The sequence below is a fragment of the Nesoenas mayeri genome (assembly GCF_963082525.1).
Source record: "Nesoenas mayeri genome assembly, chromosome: 21".
Classification (NCBI taxonomy): Eukaryota; Metazoa; Chordata; class Aves; order Columbiformes; family Columbidae; genus Nesoenas; species Nesoenas mayeri.
Window position 1 is genome coordinate 1,272,642 of NC_137571.1, and position 19,071 is coordinate 1,291,712.

A 19,071-nucleotide genomic window follows, 5' to 3' on the forward strand; every position below is an offset into this window, starting at 1 on the left:
TGCAAAGTGTGTGTGTCACAAACCCCATTGGACAGCATGTATGTCACAAACACCCTTGGACAATGTGTGTGTCAAAAACACCCTTGGACAGCGTGTGTGTCACAAACCCCTTTGGACAGTGTGTGTGTAACAAACGTCCCTGGACAAGGTGTGTGTTACAAACCGCGGTGGAGTTTGTGTGTGTCACAAACCCCATTGCACGCTGTGTGTGTCACAAACCCCATTGGACAGGGTGTGTGTAACAGGCCCCCCCGGACAGTGTGTGTATCACAAAGCCCATTGGACACTGTGTGTGGTACAAACACCATTGGACAGTGTATGTGTCACAAACCCCATTGGAATGCGTTTGTCACAACCCCCACTGGAATCTATGTGTATCAAAAACAGCCCTGGACAGCGTGTGTGTCACAAACTCGATTGGAAGGATTTTGTGTGACAAACACCCCTGGACACCGTTTGTGTCACAATTGCCCCTGGACAGCGTGTGTGTCACAAACCCCATTGGACAGCGTGTGTGTCACAAACCCCATTGGACAGCGTGTGTGTCACAAACCTCATTGGACAGAGTGTTTGTCACAAACACCCCTGGACACCGTTTGTGTCACAAACGGCCCTGGACAGCGTGTCTGTCACAAACCTTATTGGACAGCCCGTGTGTCACAAACCCCATTGGACAGCGTGTGTTAAAAACCCACCTGGACAACATTTTTGTCACAAACCCCATTGGACAGTGTGTGTGTCACAAACCTCATTGGACAGCGTTAGTGTCACAAACGCCCCTGGACACTGTGTGTGTCACAAACACCCCTGGGCACCGTGTGTGTCTACAAACGCTCCTGGACAGCTTGTGTGTCACCAACCCCATTGGACAGCTTGTGTGTCACCAACCCCATTGGACAGCGTGAGTGTCACCAACCCCATTGGACATCGTGTGTGTCACAAACCCCCATGGACAGTCTGTGTGTCACAAACCCCATTGGACAGTGTGTGTCACAAACACCCCTGGACAGTTTCTGTCTCACCAATCTGCTCTAAGGCACCACAGTAGATGATGTCTGGGGCCTTGCAAAACTCCATGTCCTCAACATGCTTTTCTTTCCCCTGCCCATTTGGGTTCAGCAATTCCTTCCTTGTCCTTCAAATGCCTGGAGTTGCCTGCAGGAGAATGTGGCCCGTCACCCTCCCGGGGACAGACGTAGGCTGAGCATCCTGTCATTCTCCCAGGATGAAAATAGCAAAGGAGAGGTAGCAAATAGGGACACTTGCAATGAGCCTGTCCAAGGGAGCTGAGATGAATCTCACTGTGCCGCTGGGGTTTGTCTTTGGAGTCACACACAGAAATACCACGGTTCTGTCAGGTGTCCACATCTGAGCTGGCCTCGTGGACTCTTAAATCACATTGAGATATTCAGGGACAGACAGTTTCCTTTATACACACAGAGGCAGGAGTCACAGTGTCTCTCTAGGCTCCTGTTTCTATTCCCAAAGGCTGGGAGGCACCTCAGCCCCGTGGTGTGTCACCATGTTCTACATTTATCTTTGATGTCCCTCATAATTAAGAGTGGACATTGGTTCAAGGAAGCACATCCCAGTGCTGCATTCTGGTAGTTTCCTATGGAATATGAGTCCCAACATGATGGGACCTCAATGAACTGTCTGTCTCACAGGCCTTCATGGAACCCCAAGGAATAGCTGATGGTGTTTGTTCTCATTCATGTTCATCTTACCTCACATACATGATGAACATGCTCACATCTCATCTGTACAATGTGAACATGAACCTCTGACCTACTCATTCAGTGTAATTCCATGGAAGGACAAAGACCTCTGAGCTGGGGTGAGAGGCCAGTGCTGGAAAAGGAGGTTGTGAGGGGCCAGTCCATGGTGATTGACCTGGGGCTCCTTCCACGGGGTGTCCAGTGCACAGGGGCACAGCCCAGCCCCTGCTCTGCTGGTCCTGCAGGTCTCTGGCAGGAGCCTGGCTGTGAGAGGACACTGCTGTGTGCCAGCCCTGCACACACACTGTTCAGCTGCACACTGATGTTTCATCTGTGGCCACTTCTGTAGGAATAAGCTTGAGAGAAACTTTGCAAGAAGATATAAACCATCATGCACTGCCCAAAGAAGATCACTTTTCCTTGTGCAAGTACAGTTACTGAGGCCAGCTCTGTCACAGCAGTGCCGATTGCCTGTCCCTGCCTGCGCCCACAGCACTGACACACAGCAGGACGGTGACCAAGCTGCCAGAGCACTCAGGCCTTGCACCAACACCAGGGATGAGAAGGAGAGTGTGGAGTGGAACCAGAACAGCTCTGGGAGAACAAGCACTGCTGCTCCCTGGCAGGGCTGACACGCCAGAGCTTTTTTCCCCTCCACCCACACACAGGAACTGTCCCTGCAGCTCCAAAAAGCCTTTGCAGGAAGGATATAGTGAAAAACAAGTCACTTAAGAGCCTTTTATTCTTTCTAGAGACAAGGAGAGCACTGCTGCTCATTTAAGCAGCCAACAGTTATAAAAGAAAAGCCAGCAGTGAATTAGAAAGGGGTTGACAACATTATCACCATAAGAAAACAATGAACAACACCAGAAAATCCAGTTGACAGGCCGGGGTTGTAATTAGCTACATTAAAACTCCTGTATAGAAGAAGATGGCCAGTTTATTGCTTCAGAAACCAGAGGGATATGAGTTTGCACAGGGCATCCTTGAGCTCCTGGTTCCTCATGCTGTAGATGAGGGGATTCACTGCTGGAGGCACCACGGAGTACAGAACTGACACCACCAGGTCCAGGGATGGGGAGGAGATGGATGAGGGTTTCAGGTCAGCAAATATGGCAGTGCTGAGGAACAGGGAGACCATGGCCAGGTGAGGGAGGCAGGTGGAAAAGGCTTTGTGCCGTCCCTGCTCAGAGGGGATCCTCAGCACAGCCCTGAAGATCTGCACGTAGGACAGCATGATGAACACAAAACATCCAAATCCTAAACAGACACTAACCGCAAGAAGCCTAGGTTCCCTGAGGTAGGAGTGTGAGCAGGAGAGTTTGAGGATCTGGGGGATTTCACAGAAGAACTGGCCCAGGGCATTGCCCTTGCACAGGGGCAGTGAAAATGTATTGGCCGTGTGCAGCAGAGCATGGAGAAACCCAGTGGCCCAGGCAGCTGCTGCCATGTGGACACAAGCTCTGCTGCCCAGGAGGGTCCCGTAGTGCAGGGGTTTGCAGATGGCAACATAGCGGTCGTATGACATGATGGTGAGAAGAAAATATTCTGCTGAAGCTAAAAAGCCAAACAGAAAGAGTTGTGTAGCACATCCTGTATAGGAAGTGACCCTGGTACCCCACAGAGAGTTGGCCATGGACTTGGGGACAATGGTGGAGATGGAGCCCAAGTCGAGGAGGGCGAGGTTGAGCAGGAAGAAGTACATGGGGGTGTGGAGGTGCTGGTCCCAGGCTATGGTGGTGATGATGAGGCCGTTGCACAGGAGGGCAGCCAGGTAGATGCCCAGGAAGAGCCAGAAGTGCAAGAGCTGCAGCTCCTGTGTGTCTGTGAACGTCAGGAGGAGGAACTGGGTGATGGAGCTGCTGTTGGACATTGGCTGCCTGTGGGCAAGAGCACCTGTCATAGGAGGAAAAGATAGTGAAGGTTTAGATGAGACTTTTCTGGGAATAATCAAAACCGTTTCCCACAGACCCTCACACCCCATCACACACAGAGACACTTTTCTTTTTCCAGGAGAACGTCCTGGCTGAGCCCTCGTCTGTGCTTGGTGAGTGTGCAATGAAGAGCAGGGTCTCTGCCCAGGGGCTCCTGGGACTCAGCCTGTCCCTGTGTGATCGGGTGGGGAGGGGCCAGTCCTGGGGTTCAGCTTTGTCAGCTGGAACCGCTCCCGGTGCAGAAGGGACTGTCAGCATCTGTACCCCCAGGCCTGAGAAACTGAGTTTGAGAGGTTTGGTGTTTCTACAGCTCCTTCTCCCCTCCCACCCTGGGCAGTGTTGTTGGGTGCCAGAAACCTGCAGCATTTCTGCTGCACTCAGGGAGAACAGAGCGAGTCCTGCGAGACCAGAGGGTGCCTGTGGGTCAGTGCAGAGTGAGGGCAGCTGCTCTGTCCCTCTGTCCTGCTCCAGCTGCCCTGGGCTGGCACCTTTCTGAGATGGAGGCTGATCACACTCCCATGTTACCCTGAAAAGCCACCAGGCACTGCTGAGAGCAGAGGGATCCTCCTCAGACCATGACAGGTCTCACCCTTTCCTAAGGTCTCAGGACACACACAGCTCATTCCCCAGCCCCACAGGTCAGAGCAAAGCTGGGACACGTGTGCCCATGGACACACCTGCAGGAAAGGACCCCCAAGATCAGGCTGTGCCTCTGCAGCTGAAACTGCCATCCCCAGAGAGCCTGACAGCAAGAACAAGATCCCAACAGCAGTGACCCAGAGCAGGGGAGCAAGAAGGAAAATGCGGTGAGGGTGGGTGTGAGAGAGGCCAGGGCAGAGGCAGCCGGGCACTCAGACAGCGTCACCCTTCCCCAGCTGTGCAGCCACCTCCCAGACACCAACACTGCCGGGCAGCTGCTCTCAGCCCCTGTGCTCTGCAGAGGAACTGGAGCTCTGGCTGCACAGGAGCTGCTTCGTGCCTTGGAGCCCCCGGCGCTGAGGGCAGAGGCTTTGCTGGGTGGGACAGGAGGCCAGGGGGCTGCTCACAGGAGGGATCTGACCTGCAGGGGGTCACAGGGACTTTTCTCTCTTCTCCCTCCCGTAACAACTCCCGGTTTGATTTCCTCTCATTTCTGATCATTTTCCTGCTGCCTGGAGATTCTCCCCTGGGAGGTGTTTCCCTGTCCATGTCTCTTCCCTGTCAGTGCTCACAGACCATCCCACCCTCTGTGCCCTCCCCCTGGCCCTACAGATCCTTCCTGTTCATAGGCACTGCCTGGGGGCATCTTCCTGTCTGCAGGCTGGAAAACAGGACAGGTCAGACTAAGGCTGACGGGTCCAGCCAAGGTGATGCAGGTGCTGTGCACAGGCAGAGGGGTGGGGAAGGGATGTCATGAGCCTTCTGGCAGATGTGCTGATCACTGAGAGTTGCAGTTCAGTTGTCTCAGTGACTTGTTTCAGTGTGAGAGCTCATTTTCATTTTATCCTTTCCTGTACCCCCCACCCCTTGTGAGAGGAAACTGAAAAGACAGACTCAGCAAAGCTCCTTATCTGTCTGGTAATCCTTGCATTGATCTTCTCATTGAGGCATCCCCTTGGAAAAATCCTGGGTTTGATCTGGATGTGTGAGCAGCCCTGACCCACACAGCACCCTCTCCACAGCAGAAGGACCTTTCCTGCCCAATAGGGTTTGCTTCTTCCACCACAGCTTCTCCCCTCCTTGTTGCTGGGATCTCCCGGGCAGGCTGAGCGCTGACCCTGGCAGGCGGCAGAGTCCCTGCCCGGCACAGCCCTGGGGTGCAGGGACCCTACTCTGCAGGACAGCCCTGGGCACCCCTGCCTGCACATTGACATTTACACCCCACAGCCACCCTGGGGAGAACGCAGCATTCACGTCTTGTCACTGACAGTGCAGAAGGCAATCCCTGCTCTGCAGCACATCCTCCCCTCTGATCAGAGAACCTCTGAGAGCTGTACTTACATCTCTCGCAGACTCTGCAATGTGACAGCTTTCTGAGATCCTACCATGATTTGCAGATGCAATGCCCTGCAGCCACAGCCTTCATATCTGAGAGGATTTAATTTCCAGTGACCTCTCAGCATCCTCCCAGCCCAGACTGTGATTCCCTCTCTGTGCCTGGCTCCTGTGCCCTCGGTGCTGCAGGCAGAGCCCTCAGCCCTGCTGCGTGTGCAGAGGAGCTGCTCCTGGGCAGAGCTGTCTCTCTGCAGCGCTGCCGCTGCCATGAGCTCCCTGTGTCCCAGGAGCCCAGCCCAGCTCAGCAGCACAGGAGCAGCCCTTGATGTCCCTTGCTCTGTCCCCTATGGGCTCCTCCAGGTGTCCCTGGGGCTCCAGGGGCACAACTTTGAAGCTGAAGTAATCAGTGATGTTGATTCTCTCTCCTCTTCAGAGACACTTCTTTCCAGCATTGTATTTTTCATTTTAAAAAATTAATCGGTATGAGAATCGTCTTTTCCCATCATTAGACAGGACACCACGAAGGTTACACCAAAGGATCTAATCACTCCAGGCTAGGGAAGGAATATCTTCAGTTAAAGGAATTCAGGCATTTTGTTCTGGTTTTACACTCCCAGGTCTAGAGAGACATTCATCAATCTTTGGCCATGTCACGTCTGTGCTCTGATTCAAAACCTTTGCACACATGGGCTCTTGGACACTTGGTACCAGGTTTCTTGTGGCAGGTCAGAGCTGGGCTGGTGCCACAGCTGGGGTGGCTCAGCCCAGATGTGAGGCCATGTCCTCAGCCAGGGACCTGACTGGGGAGCTGGAGCTGTCAGTGCTGCAGACAGAGCTGTGACACGGATGGAATGAACTGCCAGGCAGGGTGGCAGGAGTGAGTTCATCTCGTCTCAAGGACAGCAGCCTCCAAGCACAGCAACAGCCCAGATCAGAACTCAGTCCAGACATGTAAGGCAATTCAAGGGCCACATAATGAGCTGTTACTACTGCAGGAACAGTTAAAGGAGAAACAAAGACACTGTGTGGACACTGATGAATTTAATAAGAGGTGAGAATCTCTGCGTCCTCTTGTTCTCCCTCTTCTCCAGCAAGGTCTCCCAGGCCTCTGTGACTGGAGTCAGAACAACCAGCAGTGCGTGGGGATCAAGTCGGGGTCACTGGAACTAACACAATCCTTTCCAGTCTATGGGACAGCAGGGGCAGCATCCCAGGAGCTGGGACAGCAGGACCATGTCACAGTGAGGCCACTCTCCACCATCTGTGAAAGCTCATGGAGACTGGGGGGACTCCCTGACCACTGGCAGCTCTCACACAGTGTATGCACTTTTCAAAATGGCCCATGGGTGAGCAGGGGAAGTAAGGGCTGTGCCCCAGAGCATGTCCACTGGGACCCCATTTCTGGGTGTCTGGAAAAGAAGGTGATGGGGTTTGCCCAGGGCAGGTTGTGCCTGTCCATCCTCTTTGCTTTCTGTGAGGAAAGGTCAGGGTTGTGGATGTGGGCAGAGCAGTGGTGGTCTGTTACCTGGCAGTCAGCAAGGCATTCAGTGTCACCCTCTGTAATATTATTGTGTCCAAGGTGGGATATTATGATCTATGTTAGTGTGCAATTAGATGGGTAAAAAGCCATCTGGATGGTTGGGCTTGGAAAGGTGCTGTAGAAAGGGAGAAACTTTCCAGTCATGAGGACAGTCCAGCACTGGAAGCTGTTTCCCAGGAGTGCGCACCCACTCTGTCCCAGAAAGTGACCAAGATGTGTTTGGATAAAGCCCTGAGCAATCTGGTCTGACCCTGCTGTGAGCAGGAGGTTGGTCAGGATGCCTCCTGAGGTCCCTTGGAGCCTGAATGACGCTGTCCTTCCTTCCTCTTCATGCTTTCAAATTAGGGAGAACTCTCAGGTTCTCCCTGAGCACAGAAGTAATTCACATGAGGTGCAGGGCTGCTTTGCAAGTGCCCCCAAAAAGGCCTGACCACATATTTTCAATCCTTTTTCTTTTGCCCTAACCCAAGATCTCATTTTTTGCTGTCCTAATGCCTCTCCAGAAAGAACAGCCCATGTTGTTAACCCTTTCAGAGCAGGTTGCTCAACAGGTGTCAGCATCCATGCACAGAGTCTGCACATCAGCCAGACACAAATCCATCATTATAGAAATGGAGACAAGGCACTTGACCAGCTCCTTGCACCCAGATATCAGCGTGACATGTCTGCTGAGATGCCAGGGAACACCTAAAATGTACATGAAGGGTATATGAGTCCTGGTTGGGTATCCTGGCTTGTCTCCTGACCCATGTGGTCCTTCAGGCTCGAAGAGAATCAAAACCAGCCATTGGACTGGGGTAGTTCCATTGTACACGTGTCACACAGGGCAGATGAGGGAGCTCAGAACTCCAGACTCTGCTGCACTGTTGGGACTGCAGAGGCTGGAAATGCAGGTGACAGTGTGTGTCAGTGCACACACATAAAGATTCTGGCTTCCTTTGGGCCTTTGCACTGACCTGGGATCTGTTCCTTGGCCTTCTTTGTCTCCAAAAAAACCTGTTCTCCTATGCAACCTGCACATCACACATCATAAGGAATAATTAAAAGGTAGAAAAATAATGAAAGAAGCACAATTTTGGGGTAATTCTGTCCAAAAGGTGTACTCTTTAAATGATTAAAACAAAAAAGAAGTGAGAGGAAAATCATTGTTCTAAGAACTTCTTTCAAGAAGATCAACTACTGAGGTGTAGGAGATGGTTTGAAAAGTAATAATAACTGTTAGGAAGGAAATTAAAGATATTTAGTTCATCATCATAATCACCACTGAGAGGAAGAAGTTCCCTGTTACTGTTACTAGTGACAGCACCACTGTTCACAAACATCCTTCAGAGCATCTCCATTTTTCCTGGGCTCCAAACCTCATCCTGCTCAGAATTTGACAGGATTGCTGCAAACCCCTGTGATCCAAATCTCTGCAACTGTCTCTGCTCAACAGCCTTTTACCCCAGGAAAGGGAAAACTGCCAATGCAGACACCAACCCAGTGCCCAATCTGCCTGGAGAGCCAGGACAGTTGTGCCACACAACAGCCGCCTCTGAGAGAAGCTGGAGGGGATGGAATTGCAATGGTTTCAACCCAAATCATAGAATCATAGAATAATTTAGGCTGGAAAATACCCTTAAGAACACAGCGTCCAACCGTAAGTCAAACATTGCCAAGTCCACCACTAAACCATGTTCCAAAGTGCCACGTCTCCAAGTCTTTTAAACACCTCCAGCAATGGCAGCTCCAATCCTGAGGTGGCAGGACACCACTGGCTGCAGTTGGACATAAGATACTGGTCATGGCTGTGAGTTCAGCCCTCGCTGGCAGAATGTCTCACACCCTCACTGAGGAGGGCAGGGGGCTGGGAGATGGGAGCACGTTTCAGTTTCCAGATCCCAGCACAGAGCCCAAACCATCCTGCCCTTGGACTCTGGATCCCATTTCCTGAGATGCAAAGCTGGTAGACTTCTGAGGATAATCATGTTAAAAGGCATGAATAATCCTTCCAGTGTTTGTGTAATATGTCTAGGAATGTCAGTCGTATAAGCTTATATTTAGATATCTGTAAAATAGTACTCTTCATCTGTGGTAGCCCCTCTGGCAATGACAATTACATAGGTATTTGCACTATAAGGCTCTATACCCCATCCACAAGCACACATCTAAGTGGTTCAGATGACGGGTGGTCTGGCAAACGTCACCCTTTGTGTCCCCAGGTGATGGACACAGCACATGTGCCTCTGCAGAGAGTGGCAGGAGCTGGATCCCCTTCTCGGGACAGACTCCTTCCAGGAGAGACACAGACACAGGGGGAACTCATCGGGTCTTTACGGCATTTCACTCGGCATCAGTTTTGACATATTGGGTGCTGTCCTGTGACTGCCCTTTCTGCACAAATGATCATACAAACACAACCATTTAGTGAAACATGGTCATAAAGGGGCTGTTATGGACAAGAAAGCTCACCGTGAACTCTGCAGAGAGCGAGGAAGTTTATAATAAGCAGCAGGAAGAACCAAGAAGCTCGAGGCCTCTTCTGAAGAGCGGGAGGCCTGAGCAGCCGTGATTGGCCATTGTAGGTGTGGGAGAGGGTCAGGGCATGTCAGGGAGAAGCAATGAGATGGCTGATGGCTTCAGTGAACCCTTCCAGCCATGTCTGAGCCCAGAAATGGAAAGCAGTCGATGTCTGCAGGTGGAGGAAGAACAGGAGGAAGATTTTCCTGGGAATATGGAAGGAAGAAAGGCCTCTCTTGGGCTAATCATGTATGGCAGTGCCATTTGCATGCTGTGGGCATGGCTGTGCCTGGGAGATGGGGAACGGCTGCTGCTGGGGTGGCTGTGCTCAGTCATGGCCCATGAGCTGACCCTGCTCTGCTCCTCTCTTACACTGCCCACACTGGGATGGTCCTCAGGAATCATCCATGAGCCTGGTGGATCCATGAACCTTCTGGAGTGATGGGTGCGAATCCAAATAGAGGATTCAAGCAAGTGTGTGATTGGAACATTGAGGTGATTGGTGACCATTGCCAGTCGTATGAAAGAATCTGGATGAGATGTGAGGAACTCACAGGCAATTCCAACTCTATAGAAAACCAGATACTTGCAGTTAAAGCAACAGGAGTTGACATAAAACCCACCCCCAAAATACAAAACACTCACACTGACCACAGGAAAAGTCTTGAAAAACATTGGAGAAAAATCTACCAGGTCCCAGGGGTGAGGGCTCAGCCATTCTGGTGATGAACAAGCATCAGGGGCTGACATGGCACCAGAGCCACCTCCACATGGCCCTCACCACCTGGAAACAGTGTCTCCAAGTCTTTCCTTCACCAGCCTCCAGGGACAGGGACCTGCAATGGTTGTTTCCTTCACAGCTGTGTCAGTGATGGCCCTTCATGGGGTCCAAACACCCTCAGAATCTTGGGGTTTGCTTCTGCCTTTGAGTTCGTTAGAGGTTTGTTCATTCTTTCAGTATCTGCAGTTCAGGTTCATGGCAGCAGAGGGCTCATTAACATCGGAAATGCTCTTAAAAGCCAAGGCTCTGTGCATCATTATCCTAAGGGCTTCAAGTCTGATGTGGATGATTAGAGAGATTTCAGGAATAGCCAAACAGAGACCATTTCCGTAATAAATAGTAATAAAGCCAAATTTCTTCTATTCCCTTCCCTGCTCGCCCTTCCCTCCCTTTCCAGAACAGGTGGCATCAGCAGACTCCAGTTCATATTGATACGGAGCGTCTTCTGGTAAAGACTGAATATGTCAGAAAAGTGGGTGTCTAAATCACCATGTGCATGAGGAGATAGTCCAGGACACCTCAAGAGGAGTCATACTCCTCTGAACCAAGAGGTGGGTGTCCCTGGCAATCTCAGGTGCCACAGCACAGTGATACTTGTGTTCAGGAGCTGGTCAAGTGACCCATCTCCTGTTCTGTAATGGTGTCTGAGTTTGCTCAGGTCACCCCTGACTTGAGCCCCATCCACTGCTGGGTGTTCTCCAGACTCCTGCCTTCAGGAACAAAGTCCCAGGAGACCTTGCTGGTGAAGATGGAGGCAAAGAAGCCATGAAGAACCTCAGTCCCGTCTGATTCTACTCTTATGAAGTTCAGCAGCAGGCCCATGATTACCCTGTCTATTCTCTTACTGCAAGTGAAGCTCTGTCAGCTCATCTTGCTGCCCTTCCCGTGCAGGTATCAAGTCCAGGGCAGCTTTGGCATCATCCCCACATCCATGGACAAGGTTTCTCCATTCCTCCTTTGCAGTTTCCCCTGCTCCCACCTCCTGTGTGCTGCCTTTTGCCCTGCAGCTCCATCAGTGCAGAGGAGCAGCCTCATGAGATAAATGCTTCTGTTCATGGGTACTTGAAGAGATCATTCTTGTGCTTGGAGCAGCCTGTCCGGTAGGGCTGATGAGATTTCCTGAGCTCCTTCACCCTTCAGATCTACTTCCATGTCACCACTTTGCCCACCATTCCCCAGTATGTCAGTCTTCCCCTCTGGATTCCACCAGCCTGTGCTCTGCTGCTGGCCTTCCTCCCTCCCCTCTGGTGCCTGGGACCGACAGTCAAGGTGGACACTGATGTTCACATCCCTCACCAGGGTTTTTTTGTTTTCCAGTTCCAGATCCAGGTGAGCATCACCCTTGTTGGCCCATCAGGCAGCCATGTTAAGCAGTTGGCCCAAGATCCTTTGGACTGTTGGCAGCTGCAGCTTTGCCTGGCCAGTGAATGTCAGGGCAATTACAGTTCCCCATAGGAACGTACTCATTCACTGGTGAGTTGCTCGAGTTGCTGATAGAAGATCCATTTCTTCTCCATGATCAAGTAATTTGTAGCACACAACATGTTGTCACCCTGTAATGGGATTAAATGGCAAAGACTTAGAACTTAGGGTGATTGTGGCTGTGCTACAGTTGTCACCTCTCTAAGAAGACAACAGGAGTTTGACTGATGTCAGAGAGGGCCAATTTCATCTGCTCCAAGTTGGACCCACTCCTTGCCCAATCTGAGCCACTCAGTGATGCTGGCAGCACCTCTGGGATATTGTATTTGAGAAAGGGTTAAAAACGCTGCACAACAGCAGGTGGGAGAGAGCAAGGAGGAAATGGGAGAGAAAAGCTCTGCAGACACCAAGCTCATATCCCATAGGGCCCAGCAGGTTCCTCAGCAGGCCAAATCCTGCTCTCCTGAAATCCTGCTCTTGGCCTTGTTCTCATCTCCCAGGAGCCTCAGCTCCACTTTCCCATCCCTGACTGTTCCATCCTGACCAACTCTTTCTGGTTTGTAAGTGTGAAGTCCCACAGGGCACCTCACCCCACTGACTCCTCAGTCACCCATGTCAGGAAGATGTTGTCAATGAGCTCCAACACCCTCCTTGTCCCCAGCCAGGAACCTGGGAGGGGTGGGACCATAGTCCTGCCCTTGGCCTTGCACAGCCCCACATCACACTGTCCCAGGAAGGGCCCTGGGCAACGTGGGAGGGACAGGATCTGACTCCTCAGGGTTGGGGGTCAGGGCTTAGTCCTTCAGTTAATGAAACACATCCAGGTTTACTCAGCGTCAGAGACATGTTTACATTGCTTTTCCTGACCTGTCATCACTGCCTCCAGTTTTCTGTGCTAACCAAACTCTGGGGTCAGTTCTTCAGTTTTGTCCCTCAGTGGGACCCGTGTATATTACAGGAAACTTTGGAGTTTGCATCTGAGTTTGACTTCTTGAGAAGTTTCTTCAGCTTCCCCTCAGGGTCTGAGGTCCATGGACTCAGCACCAAACCCACCAGAGGGGTCATTAAAGTGCCTTGGGCTGCTCCTGTGCTGCTGAGCTGGGCTGGGCTCCTGGGACACAGGGAGCTCATGGCAGCAGCAGCGCTGCAGAGAGACAGCTCTGCCCAGGAGCAGCTCCTCTGCACACGCAGCAGGGCTGAGGGCTCTGCCTGCAGCACCGAGGGCACAGGAGCCAGACACAGAGAGGGGAAAGGCAATGTAGGGGGTTGGTTGCTGAGGGCTCATTGAGAGACAAATCTTCACAGTTCTAACACGGTAAGTCTCTGGCTGTAGGACAATGCAGCTGCATTTCCTGGAGGGATCTCCTAAAGATGATACACCCCACAATTTACAGGAGCTGTCAGGGCTCTCTCACTGTATTTCTTATGTAGAAAACAAGAACATGGTCCAGACCAGCGCTTCCCTGCTGCACTGTCAGAGGGACAGGGCATGATGGCACCTTCTGCTGAGGGTGACTGCAGGGGGAGCACCCAGGGGTACCAGGTTGTACCTGAGGTGTTTGCCTGGGACTGGCAGGTATCAGACCAGACTGACAGAGTGATGGTGCTTTCATCATTTACAATTACTAGTCAACACTTGTGCATCTAATTAGATAAGTTTCACGACTGTAGCTGAAGAGGCAGATATGTGAAGAACACTTAGAAGATGTGATAGAAGAATATTCCGGTTGATAACAGAGAATCATAGAATTAATTCAGTTGGAAGAGACCCTCAGGAGCATTGAGTCCAACCACAACCTAAATCTAGAACTAAACCGTGTCCCTAAGAACCTCGTCTAAAATCTTATAAACCCCTGCAGGAATGGTGACTGAACCACTGCCCTGAGCTGCCTGTTCCAATGCCTGACAACCCTTTCCAGGAAGAATTTTTTCCTAATATCCAATCTGAACCTTCCCTGACACAATTTAAGGCCATTTCCTCTCGTCCTATCACTTGCTGCTTGGGAGAAGAGACCAACCCCCTCCATGTTCAACCTCCTGTCAGGCAGTTGTGGACAGCGAGAAGGTCTCCCCTCAGCCTCCTGTTCTTCAGCTGAATCCAAAAGCTCCCTCAGCCGCTCCTCATCACACTTGTGCTCCAGGCACTGAGCAGCTTCGTCGTCTCCTCTGCACTCTCTCTGGTGCCTCAATGTCCTTCTTATGATGAAGGGCCCAAACCTGAACACAGGATTCAAGGTGCGACCTCATCAGCGCTGAGAACAGTGGCACAATCACGCTACTCCTGCTGGCCACACCATTCCTGATACAAGCCAGGATGCTGGTGGCCCTTTTGGCCATCCGGGCACACATAGGCTCATGTTCAGCTGCTGTCGATCAACACTCCCTGATCCCTTTCCACCAGGCAATTTTCCAGCCACTCTTCCCTGAGCCTGGGGTTGTTGTGACCCAAGTGCAGGACTCGGCACTTGATCTGGTCAAACCTCATACAAATGGCCTCAGCCCAATGATCCAGCGGGTCCAGATCCCTCTGCATGGCCTTCCCACCCTCCAGCAGATGAACACTCCCACCCAACTTGGTGTCATCTGCAAACTTCATGAGGGTGCACTCGATCCCCTCATCCACATCACTGATAAAGCTTAAATAGAACTGAGTCAAATACTGAGTCCTGGGGACACCACTTGTGACCGGACGCCAGCTGGATTTGGCTCAGTTCACCACAATTCTTTTGGTCCAGGGTGGTCAAGCAGGACCTGCCTTTCATCAAGCCATGCTGATTGGGCCCGATTGCTCGTCTTGTGTGTGTGACCTCACAGTCCTTTCCCAGGCCTATTCCTGCTGTTGGCCAAACCCCTGCAGACGCAGAAATGACCTCATAGTGCCCTCCACAGCCATTGGCTTCCTGCTGACTATGAGTTCCTGAGACACAAGTGACCACATGGCATCGTACCCACCATCACCCTCCTTGTGGTCGAGTGTGTGAGATGGCCCTGGTGTCCCAGAGGGAGTTGGCCATGGATTTGGGGACAATGGTGGAGATGGAGCCCATGTCGAGGAGGGCGAGGTTGAGCAGGAAGAAGTACATGGGGGTGTGCAGGTGCTGGTCCCAGGCTATGGTGGTGATGATGAGGCCGTTGCCCAGGAGGGCAGCCAGGTAGATGCCCAGGAAGAGCCAGAAGTGCAAGAGCTGCAGCTCCTGTGTGTCTGTGAATGTCAGGAGGAGGAACTGGGTGATGGAGCTGCTGTTGGACATTTCCTGCCTGTGGGCATGAGGACCTGTGCAAGGACGAAAGACAGTGACAAGTTAGGGGAGATTTCTCTGGGAAAAATAAACAGGCTATTTCTCATGGAAAACCCCCTCCTGATGGAGGGATGTTTCAGCTTATACTCTCTTTCTACCAAATGAGAAAAACAGTTCATCACAGTTTAAAATGCAGCTTGGGCATCAGGTTTCCATGAACACACTTCTGGGGCAAGACCCCTTGAGTTTGTGTCAGAACAAGAAGTGACCGACACCGCCACCGCAACCCTAGAGAGCTCTGTCCTGCTCACACCTCCTGGCACTGCCCAGGGGCAGCTCTGTGTGGGCAGGGGCTCAGGAGCAGCTCAGACATGTCCTAACGAGAACTGGGATCTCAGTGTCTTCTCCAAAGAGAGAAATAAATCCCCATCTCCCACTGCACACCCAGATGAGCATGAGTGGAAAACTGAAAGCACAGACTCCTTCCCTTGCAGCTGTTCCTGTGTTGATGTTGTTGTTCAGAAGGACCCTCTGCCATGTCTGTGGGGGGATCTGGAGCTCTGAGCAGCCCTGACCCACACAGCCCCCTTCAACCCCACAAGCTCCCTGCCTGCCCTGCCGGGGGTCGCTCCTTCCCCCCACAGCTGTGCCATGGGATCTCCCGGGCAGGCTGAGCGCTGACCCTGGCAGGCGGCAGAGTCCCTGCCCAGCACAGCCCTGGGCTGCAGGGACCCTGCTCTGCAGGACAGCCCTGGGCACCCCAGGTGCTCCCCCGGCTTCACAGCTGTTCAACATGGCCTGACAAGAGCCCCGTCCTTACAGATCCCACACGCTGTGCGTGTGCCAGTTTCAGGAGATGCCTCCAGGAGCTACAGCTGCACTGCCCTGCACCAGAGACTTACCATGGCAAGGGCTGCAAAGGTTTCTCCTCCAGTGAGCTCTCAGTCATCCTCCCAGTCCTGACGACCTTTAATCTCTCTCTGCCTTGCTCGTCTGCTGAGATCCCCAGGCAGAGCCCTCAGCCCTGCTGCGTGTGCAGAGGAGCTGCTCCTGGGCAGAGCTGTCTCTCTGCAGCGCTGCCGCTGCCATGAGCTCCCTGTGTCCCAGGAGCCCAGCCCAGCTCAGCAGAACAGGAGCAGCACAAGGCGCTTTAATGACCCCTCTGGTGGGTTTGGTGCTGAGTCCATGAACTTCAGACCCTGGGGGAAGGTGAAGAAACTTCTCAAGAAGTCAAAGTCAGATTCAAACTCCAAAGTTTCTTGTAAAGTCACCCTGAGGGACACAACTGAGAAACCATCCCAGGGGTCTGGTCAGAGAAGAAAACTGGAGACAGAGATGACAGGTCAAGAAAAGCAATGTAAATGTGGCTCTGATGCTGAGTAAACCTGGATATGTTAACTTAATCAACGTGCCAAGCCCTGACCCCCAGCCCTGGAAGTCAGATCCTGTCCCTCCCACGTTGCCCAGGGCCCTTCCTGGGACAGTGTGATGTGGGGCTGTGCAAGGCCAAGGGCAGGACTATGGTCCCACCCCTCCCAGGTTCCTGGCTGGGAACAAGGAGGCCATGAGGCCCCTGTGCTGCAAGGACAAGGTGTCTCCTCACAGGCATCAGAGGTGCAGACAACAGCCATAGCCAAGGGGAGAAGGAGCTCATGTCTGGTGGGGCTTTCAGCCTCTTTCCATCCCGTGATCATCTCCACGACAGCCTGTCCTGTGCTGTGGCATCCCCTGCACCTCTGTCCCTGCAGGCTGGAGACATCCCCCCTGCTGCCCCACCTTGCTCTTGTCTGAGCATCTTCCTTCCTTTGCTGAGATCTCTCCATCCTCCCCAGCTGCTCCTTGAAGCACAAAGCCTTGGGCTGATGCAGACTCCCTCTGCTGACCTGCTCCACCACAGCACTGCCCTTCCTTCACATTCCTTTCTGCTCATGTCCAGCCTGGACCTCCCCAGATGCACTTTGGGACATTATTTCTTTCTCAAGCTCTTTCCCACTATGCAGAAACCTCCACCACCTCTGAAACCGCCCTTCAAGCACTCTCAGGCTACTCCTGCGCTGCTGCAGCCTCCCCAGCGCTGCTGGGCCAAAGCAGACCAGGTCCCTCCGCACCCCACACCGTGTGCACAAGGTGCTGAACCTGCCTTGGCACAGCCCTGCACTCTCCAGTTCCTCCCTGCTTCTCCAAACTGGGAAGCTGCACACTGGCACACACCCGTGTGTGTGGGTCACACCAGTGCTGAACCGAATGGGATGAGAACTGCAGGTGTCTGGGTCCCCACGCTCCTCCTCATGCAGCCCCGTGTGCAGCTGCCTTGTTCATGGTGAGCGTGCACCACGGGCTGGTGTGGGGACCTTGTAGTGCCCAGGCCCTTCTCCTCAGGGTCACTGAGAACTCGTCATTTCATCTTGTCACAATTTAGAGATTTCTGATGGGCGAACACCAGATATTCACAAGGTCTGGAATCTCCCTTGACTGAAGTTCCATTTGCTCAGGTATTAAAGTTTGCACGTAGATGGCTTATCCTGATGAGGGTGTCTCTCCCACCATAATAGCATGAGGCGTTACAGGACACTATAAATATCATCTCCTGGGGAAAAAGTGGGGTCTTGAGTGTCTGATACTCATACTGCCAGAGGTCTGAAGTCAAAGGGATAGCTTCCCTTCAGGTGGGAGAGCAGCAGGAATGCGTGGAGCTCTGCCTGGGGACAGACAATGTCAGCTGAAGGTTGAGGAGTCAGCATGAGAGGGCAGAACAACATGGGCAGTGTTGTGGTGACTGGCCATCAGCTACAGACTCACTGATGAGGAAGAGGAATGAGATGAGGCCTCCTTCAGACAAATGAAAGAAGCCGCATGTTTCCAGGGCCGTGTCCTCATGGCAGACCTGAGATATCACAATATCTGCAAGGTACCAGCCATCCAGGAGGTTTTGGAGTTCATTGACAACATCTTCCTGACATGGGTGACTGAGGAGTCAGTGGGGTGAGGTGCCCTGTGGGACTTCACACTTACAAACCAGAAAGAGTTGGTCAGGATGGAACAGTCAGGGATGGGAAAGTGGAGCTGAGGCTCCTGGGAGATGAGAACAAGGCCAAGAGCAGGATTTCAGGAGAGCAGGATTTGGCCTGCTGAGGAACCTGCTGGGCCCTATGGGATATGAGCTTGGTGTCTGCAGAGCTTTTCTCTCCCATTTCCTCCTTGCTCTCTCCCACCTGCTGTTGTGCAGCGTTTTTAACCCTTTCTCAAATACAATATCCCAGAGGTGCTGCCAGCATCACTGAGTGGCTCAGATTGGGCAAGGAGTGGGTCCAACTTGGAGCAGATGAAATTGGCCCTCTCTGACATCAGTCAAACTCCTGTTGTCTTCTTAGAGAGGTGACAACTGTAGCACAGCCACAATCACCCTAAGTTCCAAGTCTTTGCCATTTAATCCCATTACAGGGTGACAACATGTTGTGTGCTACAAATTACTTGATCATGGAGAAGAAATGGATCTTCTATCAGCAACTCGAGCAACTCACCAGTGAATGAGTACGTTCCTATGGGGAACTGTAATTGCCCTGACATTCACTGGCCAGGCAAAGCTGCAGCTGCCAACAGTCCAAAGGATCTTGGGCCAACTGCTTAACATGGCTGCCTGATGGGCCAACAAGGGTGATGCTCACCTGAACTGGGATCTGGGAAACAAGGAAACCCTGGTGAGGGATGTGAACATCAGTGTCCACCTTATCTGTCGGGACCAGGAAGCAGTGGGGTCCCCAGGCACCAGAGGGGAGGGAGGAAGCAGAGCACAGGCTGGTGGAATCCAGAGGAGAAGACTTTGACATACTGGGGGTTGGTGGGCAAAGTAGTGACATAGAAGTAGGTGTGAAGGGTGAAGGAGCTCAGGAAATCTGATAATCCTTACAGGACATCCTGCTCAAAGCTCAAGAATGATCTCCCCAAGGACACATGAAAAGAAGCA

At 52.3% G+C, this 19,071-nt stretch overlaps 1 protein-coding gene across 1 annotated transcript; it reads right to left on the minus strand.

Moving 5' to 3' along the window:
* Positions 1-2,658: 2,658 nt before the first annotated feature.
* Positions 2,659-3,423, minus strand: LOC308048423 (olfactory receptor 14J1-like; the record flags this gene model as incomplete). The annotated part of the gene is made up of 1 exon (XM_080357576.1): positions 2,659-3,423. One exon carries the CDS (start codon positions 3,421-3,423, stop codon positions 2,659-2,661), a length of 765 nt encoding a protein of 254 aa, XP_080213702.1.
* Between the last annotated feature and the right edge of the window lie 15,648 nt (positions 3,424-19,071).